Raw genomic sequence first — 14,543 nt, forward strand, 5'->3', positions numbered from 1 at the left:
GTCAGTGAGTCTCAGATCCTCCAGCACAAAAGACTCTTGCTTTTATGGAAGGGAGGCAAGAAGGACAGAGTGCAAACTATAGGAGAAGAGGAAAGGTAGATTCTGAAGTAAAATTATATGCATCCAATTCAGCACATGGGGAGAGGGAGGAGCAAAGAGACAGGAGGGGCTTCTTTTACATAGAGAATTTTATCTTTGTGTGGTGGTGGTTGTTAATAGGAATCTTCATTTTAAATAATGCTCCTCTCCAGACAATTTCATCTTCCCATCAATGGGATTCAGCAGGTAGTCCGATAAAGAGATTCAGGATTCTAAACTTCCCGAAACAACAACAGATGTAATACTGCATAACTGCAGGAGACTCATTTAGTGTCCTCACGGGTACAGAAAATTGAAGCAGAATTAGGTCACTCAGGTTTTTCATACAGATTGAACAGTAAATCAAGAGGGGTTACTGTTCTGGCAAGAAAAAGAGTTCCATTAAAGGCGACAGATATTTGTTCAGGTCCAGAGGAGAAGTTTATGATTCCTGTAGGAGAGTTATTTGAACAGAAAATGACACTGGTACATTTTGTTCCTTCCAGGAGCTGAGTGACACTTTTTAAAAGAAAGAGAGAGGGAGACTGACTTTTGGTAACTCTGCTGATGAAGCGGCTCTTGGTAATTTTTGAGAAGGAATTTTCAGGGTTGTAATGGAGGCCAGGGCAGTACAAAAAAAACACTAGGCCGGCTTCCTGAAGCCGGGGGGCTAGTAGGCTGATTTCATACTAAATTCTGACTTGATACCAAAGAGGGCTCACATCATTCAGAAAGGCTCTTCTCAAATAAATCCCTTTCAATGTGAAATATATTTCTTTCTCATGTAACATTTGTAGAATTTACATGCTAACATTATAATTCTTGGAGCACTTCTGATCAACCCTCTAACTCTAGGTGGGAGAACTGAAGTGACGTATATTGACAGGGGCAAACAAAGTATGCCAAAACACACACACACACACACACACACACACACACACACAAAGAGGCACTGACACTCCAGAGAAAAGCAATAAAGTTTCATCATAAGGGAAAGATGACCTAAAAGAAAGGCTCCAATTTAAATAAGAGCAAAATGTTTTTAACTGAAGAGCTTACATAGGTCTGAGGCCAGGTATTCACATGCAGAAACTTACGTGTGCTGTTACTGAAAAAGGAAAGTTAATTTTGTCAAAATTCTGATTTCATGATGAACAGGAAAAGTAGCCAGGTGACTTAAAAGTGAAAAAAAAAAAAAAGTTAAGATTCTGACAATTTCCTTTCACTTTTCATAGATAAGGTAAGTGATATTACAACAAAGAAATGAACATCTGGTTAAAGAATTTCTGACAAACGATTTTTGCTCAAACCAAGTTTATAAAATTATACAAGAGACTTTAAAAAAAAAAGACCTTGCTCAAATCCTCAATCAGAAGAGAGAGTTACACTGGACTCTTCCTATCAGTGCTAATGGGTAGCAAGTAAGCTATTCTCTCAGAGAGGGAAAGGGGGTTTTTAGCTGTCTTTTACAAGGGCCTAAGGGACTTAGTCTAACGCTTTTTAAGGAATACATTTAACTAATTTCTGCAATTGGATAATTTATCTTCATATAGGCAGAAAGCAGCTCTTGCTCTGTAACTAAAGAAGATAAAAGATACCCCTGCAAAACCCTACCAGTATAAACCTAAGCTTCTCAAAACAGCCATGGGAGATTTCAAGCCAAAACACCCATCAGCTTTCTGAACCAGGGTTGCCAGATCGGTCACTTCAAAAGCCAGGCAGCTTAACAGAAGAGGAGACATGTTATCAAGTAATAATAATAACATGACAATTAGCCATTCCACCACCTTCTGCAATGCTTATAATTCAGAAGATACTGATGGACACACGTTTTTAACTTGACACAGGTATGGAGGACAAAACCTTTCCACATACTGGAATAGGCTAAACAGTAATAATTAATACTGTGTACTTTGGGAGACCATCCATTAAGATCATTTGCCAAAAAAAGTGTTAAAATGAGCTCGTTACAAGAACACCCTGCAAATACAGTTCTGGTAAAAATGACAAAGAAAATTTAGGACTCAATAAGCACATACACAAACACACACCCCATAATATAGGCTGAAGAAGGAAAAAAATATGAAGAATCAATGCATTTGAGCTGTGGTGTTGGAGAAGACTCTTGAGAGTCCCTTGGACAGCAAGATCAAACTAGTCAATCCAGAAGGAAATCAGTCCTGAATATTCATTGGAAGGACTGATGCTGAAGCTGAAGCTCCAATACTTTGGCCACCTGATATGAAGAACTGACTCACTGGAAAAGACCCTGATACTGGGAAAAATAGAAGGCAGGAGGAGAAGGGGAAGACAGAGGATGAGATGGTTGGATGACATCACTGACTCGATGGACATGAGTTTCAACAAGCTCCAGGAGTTGGTGATGGACAGGGAAGCCTGGCATGCTGTAGTCCATGGGGTCGCAAAGAGTTGGACACGACTGAGCAACTGAACTGAACTGAAGGAAAAAAAACCCAGATGCATTTCTAGGTGCAGTGTCTGTGTTATAAGGCGTTCGTGTGATCCAACAAAGGGACTGGTAGCTCTGTATGGTCAAGGTAGGGAAAAAATGTTAGCACTTAGGAAGTCAGAATTTTAAACAATATCCCACTATCCCATTTATTGTCTTTTAAAATGGCTTTTGGCTTTTTTATTCAATGGCAACATAAAGAAAGGACTGAATATGAATATAGTTTTTCTGCCCCAAATGAGTATACAATGCTGATATTTGACTTTTATACCACACGGAAATTATTCACCCAACAGAATCTGTCTATCAACACTGAAACATCAATTGATGATGAGTATCTAGCTCTCTAGGGATACATGAAAAGCTGGAAACAGCAATATAAAAGCTCTTAATTGAGGATTAGTAATAGCAGTGAGAATAAAATTATACTCTTCATCCAAAAAGCTATACACATTTAATGGCAAGTTATTGTGATTTCTTTCAGAGTAACTCTCAAAGCTGATAAATTAGTATTTTAATATAATAATAGACAAGTAGTCATGTGTTTTACAATAAAGAGTAAGGTAATGTTTTTAAAGGGATCCCAGACATTTTTTTCTTGGGCTCCAAAATCACTGCAGATGGTGACTGCAGCCACAAAATTAAAAGACCCTTGCTCCTTGGAAGAAAAGCTATGACAAACCTAGACAGCATATTAAAAAGCAGAGACATTACTTTGCCAACAAAGGTCCATCTAGTCAAAGTCATGGTTTTGCCAGTAACCATGTATGGATGTGACAGCTGGACCGTAAAGAAGGCTGAACGCCAAAGAATTGATGCTTTTGAACTGTGGTGTTAGAGAAGACTCTTGAGAGTCCATTGGACTGCAAGGAGATCAAACCAGTCAATCTTGAATATTCATTAGGAGGACTGATGCTGAAGCTGAAGCTCCCAATACTTTGGCCACTTGATTCGAAGAGCCGACTCATTAGAAAAGACCCTGATGCTAGGAAAGATTGAAGGCGGGGGGAGAAGGGGACGAGAGAGCACGAGATGGTTGGATGGCATCACTGACTCAATGGACATGAGTTTGAGCCAGCTCCAGGAGATGGTGAAGGACGAGGAAGACTGGTGTGCTGCAGTCGATGGGTCAAAGAGTAGGACACAACCGAGTGACTGAACAATAAAGACATTATTTTGGGCTTCCAGGTGGCACCAGTAGTAAAGAACCTGCCTGCCAATGCTGGAGACATAAGAGACTCTTGTTAGATGCCTGGGTCAGGAAGATCCCCTGGGGACGGGCATGGCAATCCACTCCAGTATTCTTGCCTAGAGAATTCCCATGGACAGAAGACCCTGGCAGACTACAGTCCATAGGGTTGCAAAGAGTTGGACATAACTAACATGACTTAGCACAAACGCACAGGCATTATTTCCTAACATTCTCTATAATGTGTAACCCCTAATTTTCTTAAGTTAAATCATACTTGGGAAATAATAATAATAGCTAAAATGTATTGAAAGTCTTTGTATAATTTTATCTTCTCCCTATAAAAGATAATATTGCATAATGCCTTCTTTTAACATAAGGGGAAACTGAGTCACAGAAAACAGATGTGACTTGAGGAAGGCAACCCAGACACTTTGTGGCAGAGCACACTTTTTGGCTAACTCTTGAAACCAGGGCTCCCCTGGTGGCTTAGCTGGTAAAGAATTCGCCTGCAATGTGGAAGACCTGGGTTCAATCCCTGGGTTGGGAAGATCCCCTGGAGAAGCGAAAGGCTTACCTACTCCAGTATTCTGGCCTGGAGAACTCCATGAACTGTATAGTCCATGGGGTCGCAAAGAATTGGACACGACTGAGTGACTTTCACACATACACACACACGAATCCATGATCTTAGCTTCATTTTACCCTGATTCAGTTCTTCCTGGACTCTTTTTTTTTTTTTTGAAATTAACCATTTAGGATCTACTAACTACAGTCTTCAGGCCAAACCCTGTCTGTAGCTTATTCTTATAAATAAAGTCTCACAGGAACACAGCCAGTCCATTATTGCCTAGCTGCGTTCACACCATAATGGTAGAACTGAGTAGTTCTGAGAGAGGCTCTAAGGCCCTTTAGAGAAAAGTTTTGTCAATCCCTGATTCAGATAAATGTGCCAAATGAAGCTTCTGGAGTAAGAGTTAAAATAAGGACCACATACGAAGACATTTAAGTGGGGCCTACCCCAAAAGTGAGACCAGGCCATTAACCAACAAGTGCATGAACTGAAACAGAGAATATATTATTTCCTTATATATAGCTTCTGAAGGACGGGCTTTGGCATCAGGAGATGTCAAGCCAGCAGACACACTCAACATATGAGTCACTGACAGTCATCATTCAAGGACATACTGACAGACCAGAACAAGACACTGCACAATCTGAGTGTGAGCTGACCACTTTCTTGTATCTTGAAGAACTCTGGGCTGAGCTTTTGATCTTGGCGTGTCATCGGAGTGGATAAAAGTTTTCTGACTGCAAGAGTGAAAATCAGGCCTTCGGACCCAGAAGCCCTGGAGGGTCCCTGCCCCAGGCTCCAGTGGCAAAGAAACTCTTCTCTGAGACTTTGTTGGAAAATCACTCTCAAGCCTGAGTCTTGGCCTCTGCAGTTCCCCTTAGGCCTTTCCCGGATCCCACAAAGAATGACCATCACACTAGGAGATACCAGGCCCTCTAGGCTGGGTGGTACTTGCAAGCGCACATCGCTTACCCGCGGGACAGGTGCATTACCTGTACTCCCGCTCCTGCAGAATCTCCACGGGGTCCAGGCCTTGGGGTTTCTGGACCGGGCTGATCCGGCTCTGCTTCTGCTGCAGCTGCAGGATGGGCGAGGGCTGCCCCGGGGCCGGCTGCGGTACGGAGGGTCCGGGCACGGCAGCCGCGGGCGGTGGCGCTGCGGCGGGGGGCGCGGGTGAGGGCCGGCCGCTGGGCGCGGGCACCGGCAGCTTCTGCGGGGGGCTCGGGCCGCTCAGCTCTGGCCCCGGGCCTGCGAGACAAGAGCGACATGGGCAGCTGGGGAGGGAAGGTGCCCTGTGCCCACACCCCGCCTGCCCGCCGAGCCCCTCCCGGGGGGGGGGGGGGGGGGTGTGTGTCTGGGGATGGGGACAACGGAAGGTCTCAAGAGAAGAAAACAGGAGGGAAAGGAGGAAGGTGAGGAAAGCCAGAAGAGAAAGGAGGAAAGGGTTAAAAGAAAGGAAAAAGAAAAAAAGAAGCTGGCATCTATCCCAAAGGGAAATGGCCCTAAAATGACTCTTAGGTAATAAACTGATTAAGGAATAGAGAGCCAGTTTTTAGTGGAGGTCTGCAGTGGGTTTTTAAAAATAATTGCAGGTGCATTTAGGGTTCTGAAAAAGCAAGGGAGTCACTCAGCGGTCAGATGCAATCTGGGTGTGGTCCCCAAATCACATTCTGCGGACTACACCACAAGCCCCCTCCTGCCCAATCTGTAACGTCCGGCTGTAGAACCTATGCTTTACATAATACAGGCAGCAGCTCGCCAGTACTCTGATGTGAACTGAAATAAGCACGCATTTTTCCTTAATGACCTATAAAGTATATTTATATTTATAGGCTTTATCGGTACATCTAGGGAACTTAAATTTCCTACTACATGTTAGAAAATATTTCTAAAAACATTCAGTGCAGGGGAAATAAAGAATCTGCTCATTCCATCTAAGAAAACCCAGCAAAAATTAAGATTCAAGACAGCATTTTTCTCATCTTATTAGAATAAAGGGCTACGTAATCATTAAGTTTATTAAAATGTACTTGATTAGTTAATTTAAAGCAATTTCCCACATTAAACTTTAGGAGTCTCAACTAAATTAAGAAGTGTTCCATCTCTCCACCAGGTGAATTTTTACTTATTTCAAAGTTATAAATAAAACGAGTGATGCTACCAGATGAGTTTAGTAAATTAAAAAAAAATCTCAGTAAGCAGATGTTAAAACCTCAAATAGGCATTCTTCCAAGTATTTTCTGTATCTGTTCAGAGAAATATTAAAATTATTAAACGGTAACAAAAATAATCATCTCTATACTTCAGAGTGACTTATTAATGTACCAAAGACATACATTATGAAAAATTAGACATTTCAGTTTTGAGCAAACACCAGTGAGAAGTGGGCTTAAATGACAACCCAAGGATAGCAAACATTCTAAAGAATTAGAACAAAGTGCCAGGGAAACTACAGTGTGTGTGAGTGTGTGTGTGTGTCTGTGAGCATGAGTGTGTGTAGCGGTGGTGTTCTTTCGTTCCCCTCCTTCTGAAATTAGGTAAAACTTTCCCAGAGACTTAGGGCTGGATGAGACTTCCCAAGGTCATCTGTAGCCCTGTTCTAGGATTGATGACAAGTTCTGGAGGGAAAAATGCACTTCTTGTTTGTTTTTTTTTTTTGTTTTAGGCACTATAGATGTACTATCATAGTAAAGAGATCCTTCTCAGCTAAGTACATTCTGATTCTTTTTCTGAACGGGAGGTCTTTTACATAATGCAGAGCTTTTCACAGTATTCCAGATTTAGAGTTCCTTCCGTTCATATGGAAGAAACCGGTTTATAAACATTAACTCTCAGAGTTGTTAAGCATTGGAATAAGTTATGGAGGGACACTTTTGATTATTTTTTCCCTCAGGATCTTTAAAACAGGGGAGTTTTTTTGTTTGTTTTTAAATCTGAGTTGCTCTGAGCCAAGGGAGAGGAGATACAGATTTCTAATAGTTACTTTAATAGTGTGATTCTATGAATTTCCCTAGTAAGCTCAAGAAACTGGTAGAGTTAAATATATTTGAAGACTTGGTATAATAAGCATACTAAATAAATAAATGTAACACATTGAAGCCCTCTAAAAAACCACCACCTTTTTTTTTTTTTAACCACCACCTTTAATAAAAAGAAAATCTGTGTCCTATTGATAACATCATACTAATTATCCTAAATTCAGAGTGCTTTTCCTCCTTTCAAAATTTGAATAAGTTATCAATAAAAGCCATAATAGTGCAAGAGTGCACGTATTTCACTTACTCTGGATGCTTTCTGCTTTAGCATGATGGCTTGTAAATACCTGTGTAGAGTCATGCCGACTCCTCAAGGTATATTCAAGTCACTATTTTTAAAAACACACAGTCAAAGGGAGGTATCCAGAGCATGTCTGATATCTCTGGTTCCAAATCTAGTCATTTTCAGCCTGTGACTTGAAACTAGATCTGACACATACACAGCTAGGCTCCTTTAATCCGTAAATACAGAGACATTCTTATCTGGTTGAAGGACCCTTAAAGTTAAGATGTAGGTAGAGACAGACCCAAACATAGACTTAAATATTCAAATCTCCAATCTAAAAAGTATTCCAGCTTGCTGTGAACTGAAATAGGTACGTCTAAAGCACCCTGTGTCTTTCTAAAAGAACCGGTAAGTCATACCAATCAGTCGTGGGAGCCTAAGCAAGTTACTTAAGCCCTGGTGCCTCAGTCTCCTCATCAGGAGAATGGAGGTAATAACAGTGCCTTCCCCCTGCAATGGGGAAGTGAGGATTCAATGAGACAGCATGGTCGCATGCTCAACCCTCAGCTCTGGTCATTTTTTATTGCCATCAAGGACACCAAAGTAAAGAAGCCTAATTTAATCTCTCAGCTTTTCAGCTGAAAACTGAGAAACTCTACGGCAAAAGAAAGGTTTTCAAGGAAATTTGGTACTGTATTAGCTAGAAGCTTTGAAAGGACGCTCTTCAAGAGCAAACTTGAAAATGTTTCCACCGTTTAATACAATTCAGCACAGATACTCAGATAAGTCAACCTGCCATGTGCTTCCTGCTAAGTCCCCATCAGAGTCACTTACAAGCAAACTCCTTTCTAATTAAACACTGCCAGTTCATTTACCGCATGGGTCTATTTTGTCCTCTGGCCAACAGGTTATACAAAAAATTCTCCTTACAGAGGCTAAGGGACTGAACGCAGCTGCCTGTCATTAGACACGCCCAGAACACACCTACTTAACCACGAGGTGTTCTTTTTCTGCTTGTCTTTCAGGAGTTGAGCTGCCTGAATGGGTTTGCTCTGTATCAACAGAAAGCATCTCTCGACAACCAGCACACTCGTGGTCCGCAGAATGATAAGAACTCACATCTTTGTATCTTTAGATCAAAGACAGATTACGTTCTTTAGCTATCTCCTACTCTCTCACCAATATCAACAATTTAGGCTTAACTGTCTGAGGTACAAAATATGTCTTCCTGTCAGTCCTCACTTTAGAAGTCAAGGTAGATATATGCCCTGACACTCTTGAGGGGTGTCGTCCCACTGCAGCTAAGGGAGGGGAGAAGTCTTCATTAGATGTCTGAATCCAAGAAACAGGTAAATAAACTTCTTAAATTACCTAAGTCTCACATGTACAGAATTTCTGTACAGAATTCCCACTTTACCTTCTGGTACAGAAGGATGTTTATGCAAATAACTGTCTGTGCATTAGACAAGGATTTAAGTGGATTCCAGAGGTTGAAAAGATAAATGTAATAATGAGGCTTAAATGAAGCATACTAAGAAATTTTAGATGACAAAAGGAAAAAAAAAAAAAACAAAAAACGAGAGGGGCAAGGAGGAGAGTGACAAGCACTGAAAAAACCAGCAATAAAACTCTTGCTTTCTACCATGAAGGCTTCCCTGTCCACCGCCAAAAAAAAAAAAAAAAAACCTTTTCAGTTCCTATTTTGAAATTTGCTTTGGTCTCCAAAAAGAAAAATGAATCAGAATTGGAAGAAAAATGATGGATTCTATTTGAGAGGAGCCCACAGCAGGCAAGGACTAGTGTCACTCATCTGTTGAGTGCACACTTCCTCTGGTTAAACTGCAGCTCTTGGGTGGTGGCTCTGGCGGTATCACTTTTGGTGAATTCTAACTTTGGAGTGGGTTTGAGGCAGATCACCCCAGCCAAAAAAGCTCTCTTTGCACATGAGTGACACTAGCAAATGGGATGAAAGAAAAATCACAGCTACCACCAGGAAAGTAGACATACTTAAATTTATTTTTTTTCCCCTGAAATATTGACAGAGGTATTTATAAGCAATTATGCTGCTTTATTAATTTTTTTTTTAAAGGAGAGGGATAAACAATTAATAAAAGTAATGTTTTCTTAAATTAAGAAAAACTTCTTTTGGCCTTACTTGAATTTGTCCAAAATGTCATTGCCAAAAAAAAACACAAAAAACCAAAAAGCCATTTTCAAGGAAGGTGATCATTTCCCTATGAAATCTGAGATTTGGGGGACAAGATCAGAAATGTAACCTCCCTCCTGGTGGCAGGAAGGGGTCTGCTTTATTTGAGGAAAGTGTCTTCTTTTCTCCTTTGTCCGCAGTCTCTTTGCCTGCTCTGGCATATTGGCCCGAGTAGTTTCATTTCTAATGCAGCCTGATGGCTGGAGATACAAAAAACACAGTGAGTAATAAAACGAGTTTCCCCCCTAACGCCAGGAGCCTGGCGAAGGAAGATGTAGGCATCAGGTAAAGGGAAAAAAAGTAATAAAAATAAAATGGAGCCCTCCCTTTTGGAAATGATCCAGAAAAAACACCCAGGATTGTGTTGGTTAGGACGTGGAGGATTTGCTATGTTCAAGTATCCAGGTAACTGAAACTCTATCCTCGAAGTTTTACTTCATCATGTAGTCTCCTTCTTGTGACTTTGGAGGAAATGAATCATTTAGCTTTCTGCCTTCTTAAATAATACCCTGGCATCTTTTCCTGCTGTGCCTAGGTCATTGTTAAAAATAACAAACCTCACTGAGGTCCGTGATGAGGGGCTACCCTAGGGACCAGCTGCAATGCTCGAGGAAGTGTGCCTCTGTGACAAGGTCCCACAGTGGCCTTTCAGGAGGCACAGACTTTGCTCCCTCCTCTTAAGCTACCACCTCTCCGACTGTGACCACTAAGCCTCTCCTGGGGACTCCTTTAGTTAATAACGCTCCTTGGATACTGAGACGCGGGCTAGCAGGGTCACCGGTGTTGTTGACATTGTGTCCAGAATATGAATAAAAGGCTCTCGGTAAGGAGCTGAGATCCTTTTCCTTTCTACCCACAGGCATGAGATGCCTGCACGTGGTGCACAGACCTTGGGACAGAGCCTTTCCCTGGGCGTGAGCCTTCCGGTCATGAGGGTGCCAGGGCGGGACAGAACGTGAGGCCCCTGGCATTGAATCCTGAGTCTCCGCGCTCCAGATGTGTGCCACGTGCACCGTGCTTATTAGTGAGCATGGAGCAGAAGGTTTGCTGGCAGGCCCTCAGGAGGTACAAACTACACATATACACAGACGTACACTTCTGATTCTCTCTGGCGGCGTTCCTAAGAGCTAGAGTTTTTGCAATTTTAAAGCCTCTAGACATACTGAGTGTTCAAACTACCACCTAATGCGCAGCTTTCCTATACAACCTTTACAGTCACTGATGTTTGGTCCCATGGGGTCCTCCACCTACCAGAGCATCGCAGCCCACACAGAGAAGTCTGGAGATGACACGGTACTTTCGTGCTCTTTTGAAAACCATTCCTAAGGCTCCATCTACAATTAACAAGATGAGTTTACCCTTTCAGTAGGCAACTCAGGGTTTCCTCTACCAGGAAAGAAACATCTACAAACTCAGAAGGAAGAACAATAGTAATTTTTTAAAAAATCATCTGAACTCTTTCCCAATGTCTAAGTCCCAAAACCTAAGAAGAAGACCAATAATCCCAAACCAGTAGCAATGATCAGATGTCAGGGCTGACCCAAATGAGAGGGATCCACTCACAGGAAAGGGTGTCACTGACAAGGAGGGACTCTGGAACTCAAATTCCCTGAGATTCAAATTCTCTGGAATTCAAAGCTCTAGTAGAACAGAACCATAACCCTTGTGCTTATCCAGTGGCTAACAAAAATCCTCCCAGAGAAAATAACATTCATGGAAGCTCATCCCATAGCTCCTTGAAGCTCTGAATTCTCTCAGCGGGATCAAGCAGACCACCAGCCCATTACCAAAGACTATCGCATCTCAGCTCCTTATAGAATCAGCCTCAGCTCTGATGCCAGGGTCTAGAGGAAATAGATTCTGTGGATTCTGTTACTCTATTATGAACAAATGTTACCGATGCCTCTATCATGCAGTATTCCTTACAATAATAATAATTAAAAAATTAATCCCGCCTGGCAAAATTACTTTATACTCTCATGCTAGAAAAGATTCTGTGTCCTCTGAGAAACTGGTCAGCAACTTCCTTCTGAGTGGCGAGGACCAGGCACCTGACCCTGTCCCCTTTCCTGACCACCATGCAGCTCCAGTCACCTTGGAAGCGCAGATGCAGCCTTCACAAGAGCTCCTGGGCCCCCACCCCTGTGGCTGCTCTCCCAACTTTGATTTCTACTTCCCTCTGTTTCTGAATTTTCTACTTGATAATTTCTTTACCATGGGTATGCTTTCTTGCAAGCCTCCTCAAATGCGTTTTCACAACCAAAAGGATAGAAAGAAAGAAATCAACAGACACAAAATAGCTCAAGGAGAGGAGATTCGAGACGTGCTGCTGGCAATGGAAAGCACCACGTGCAGGGGTTCCTAACCTGGCAGGGGGTAGGGCGGATGGGCTTCCAACAAACCTTGAAGCCCTTGAAAGGGAATGCAAAGTCACAGGGGACTGCGCTTTTTGCTTAGAGCCACAGCTCACACCAGAGTCTCCAAAGGTTTAAGAAGCACCCCTCTAGGACCCACGGCAGAGGAGACCAAGAATCTTGGCCAACTAAGCAAAGCAGACAAGGGAGCCAGCGAGGTGCGGCAGAAGGTGGCCCTGGGCTGACAGCAGCCCAGCACTTGTGCGTGCTTAGCCGTCCTTCTCTGAGCTGGACCTTCGCATTATTCACTGGGTTGCATATTAACCTACCAGATGGTCTGTTGTAGTTAACAAGGGCCTGCTGCTGCGGCTGAGGCTGCTGCGGCTGAGGCTGGGGTGGGGGCTGTGGCGGTGGCTGTTGCTGCATGCCAGGCAACGTCCTTTTCCCCTGGACTGCAAGCTGCAGTGTTTCGGGGAGGGGCTGGCCCCGGGCCAGCATCTTGTAAGCTAAAATCTGGGCTCGGAGCTGATGCAGCTGGACCGGACTGAAAGGAGAGGGACCCCTGCTGGGTTGGTTCATCGCCTGGGGGTCGCCTGGGATGAGGGGTCCTGGCTGGCTTGGTGGCATCTGTGGTGGGGTCGGGCCGCCTCCTGATATAGGGCTGGACACATGCTCGGGGGCTCCCAGCGGAGACGGGTGTGGCGACATGTAACCTGGAATAAAACACAAGGGGAGAGGTCACAGGCTGCCCCCCATGACCCTGAAAGAGAAACATTCCTGGAGATCCTGATGATTTTCCACAACAGCATTGACTGATAGAAATTTAAAGCATACGTAACTTAGTAAGTATGGGATTATATATAATTTAAAATTTATGTGTGTCAAATATATATATATAATTTAAAGAAACAGACAAAAGTAATTGCAATAATATATAATTTAAACCAGCATATCCCTAATATTATCATTTCAAAAAATAAAAATTATTAGAGATTTTACCTTTTTGTTTCCGTATTAAGTTACTGTACATCTCCACTGGGACTAGTCACATTTCAAGTAGTGGATAGCCCGATGTGTCCTAGAGGTGTCCCTGATAGCTCAGCTGGTAAAGAATCTGCCTGCAATGTGGGAGACCCCGGTTCAATTCCCGGGTCGGGAAGATCCACTGGAGAAGGGATACCCACTCCAGTATTCTTGGGCTTCCCTTGTGGCTCAGCGGGTAAAGAATCCACCTGCAACACGGGAGACCTGGGTTGGGAAGATCCCCTGGAGAACGGAAAGGCTACCCATTCCAGTATTCTGGCCCGGAGAATTTCGTGGACTGTATAGTCCATGGGGTCACAGAGAGTCAGACATGACCGAGTGACTTTCACTTTCGTGTGTCCTAGGTGGTGAACTGGTAGTGGCTGTTGCACACCCAGAGGAGGGCACAGGGGAGAGTATTACACATTAAAAGGAGCTCCAGCCTAGAGACCAGAACCCGAGGGTGTCCGCTATACTGCAGTGCGGAATGAGGACTCTCTCACGGGGACATTATTTGGTTTATCATTATGCACTTAATGGATAATTTGCCATTACTGAGGGCCTCCATGGTTTCGGGCACTAAGCCAGGCATTGTGCATGCTATTTCAGCCGAGTTTTCCCTGGAAACAGGGCCTGCTGGAAAGACTGAGTGCAGCTGATATCTGAAAGGTGCAGGGACACTGACAGGAGTGTGGAAAGGTAAAATAAGGGGTGGAAGCCAACAATGAGTGCATGGGTAAGTCAGTTGCTGTAGTGCATGCCTGAAGATTAACCTCATGCACAAAAGCTCTGGGATAAAGTACGTAACTTGCCTCCCTATTATCCCAGGGAAGGAGCTGGGGTATTTATACTCCATCACTGGTCGCTGGTTATGACTCTGGGGATCATTAGTCCCCAGGGACTTTGCCGTGAGTGTGTAAGGTGGATGCCAGTAAACCAAAAGCAAGATGGCGGTCTGGCCAGTAGATATAAGGATGATGGGAGCACAGAAATGGTAAGAAGAGTTAGAGGTATGTCAGCAGAATGGAGTATACATTTTTTTTTCTACAATCCTCACAACACCCCCAGAAGATATGTGCTGTCACCTCATTTTTCAAAATGTCACACAATTAGATCTTGGTAATTAGACACACCATGTCACACAATTAGATCTTGGTAACCAAGATTCACCTGATTCCAAGGCATATGTTCTTTCCATGGTCTAATGTTAATTTTGTTGTATTAATATAAAAATAAGTTAAAGGCTTGAAAGCTTCCAAAATCTTCTAGAGCTATTTACATGCTGCAAGCTAAGTCGCTTCAGGTGTGTCCAACTCTTTGTGACCCCCATGGACTGCAGCCCACCAGGCTTCTCTGTCCATGGGATTTTCTAGGCAAGAATACTGGAG

The 14,543-nt window shown here is 43.1% G+C and overlaps 1 protein-coding gene across 4 annotated transcripts in view; it reads right to left on the reverse strand.

Moving 5' to 3' along the window:
- The window catches only part of SMARCA2 (SWI/SNF related, matrix associated, actin dependent regulator of chromatin, subfamily a, member 2), a 175,467-nt gene that overhangs the window by 138,689 nt on the left and 22,235 nt on the right, over positions 1–14,543 (reverse strand). For all 4 annotated transcript variants that reach the window (XM_061132642.1, XM_061132644.1, XM_061132641.1 and 1 more), the window contains exons 4-5: positions 12,462–12,845; positions 5,304–5,559 (exon numbers count right to left, since the gene is read on the reverse strand). In XM_061132642.1, the coding sequence (XP_060988625.1) occupies positions 5,304–5,559; positions 12,462–12,845 (640 nt within the window). The remainder of the gene's footprint in view (positions 1–5,303; positions 5,560–12,461; positions 12,846–14,543) is intronic.

This window comes from Dama dama, chromosome 29 (assembly GCF_033118175.1).
Source record: "Dama dama isolate Ldn47 chromosome 29, ASM3311817v1, whole genome shotgun sequence".
NCBI lineage: Eukaryota > Metazoa > Chordata > Mammalia > Artiodactyla > Cervidae > Dama > Dama dama.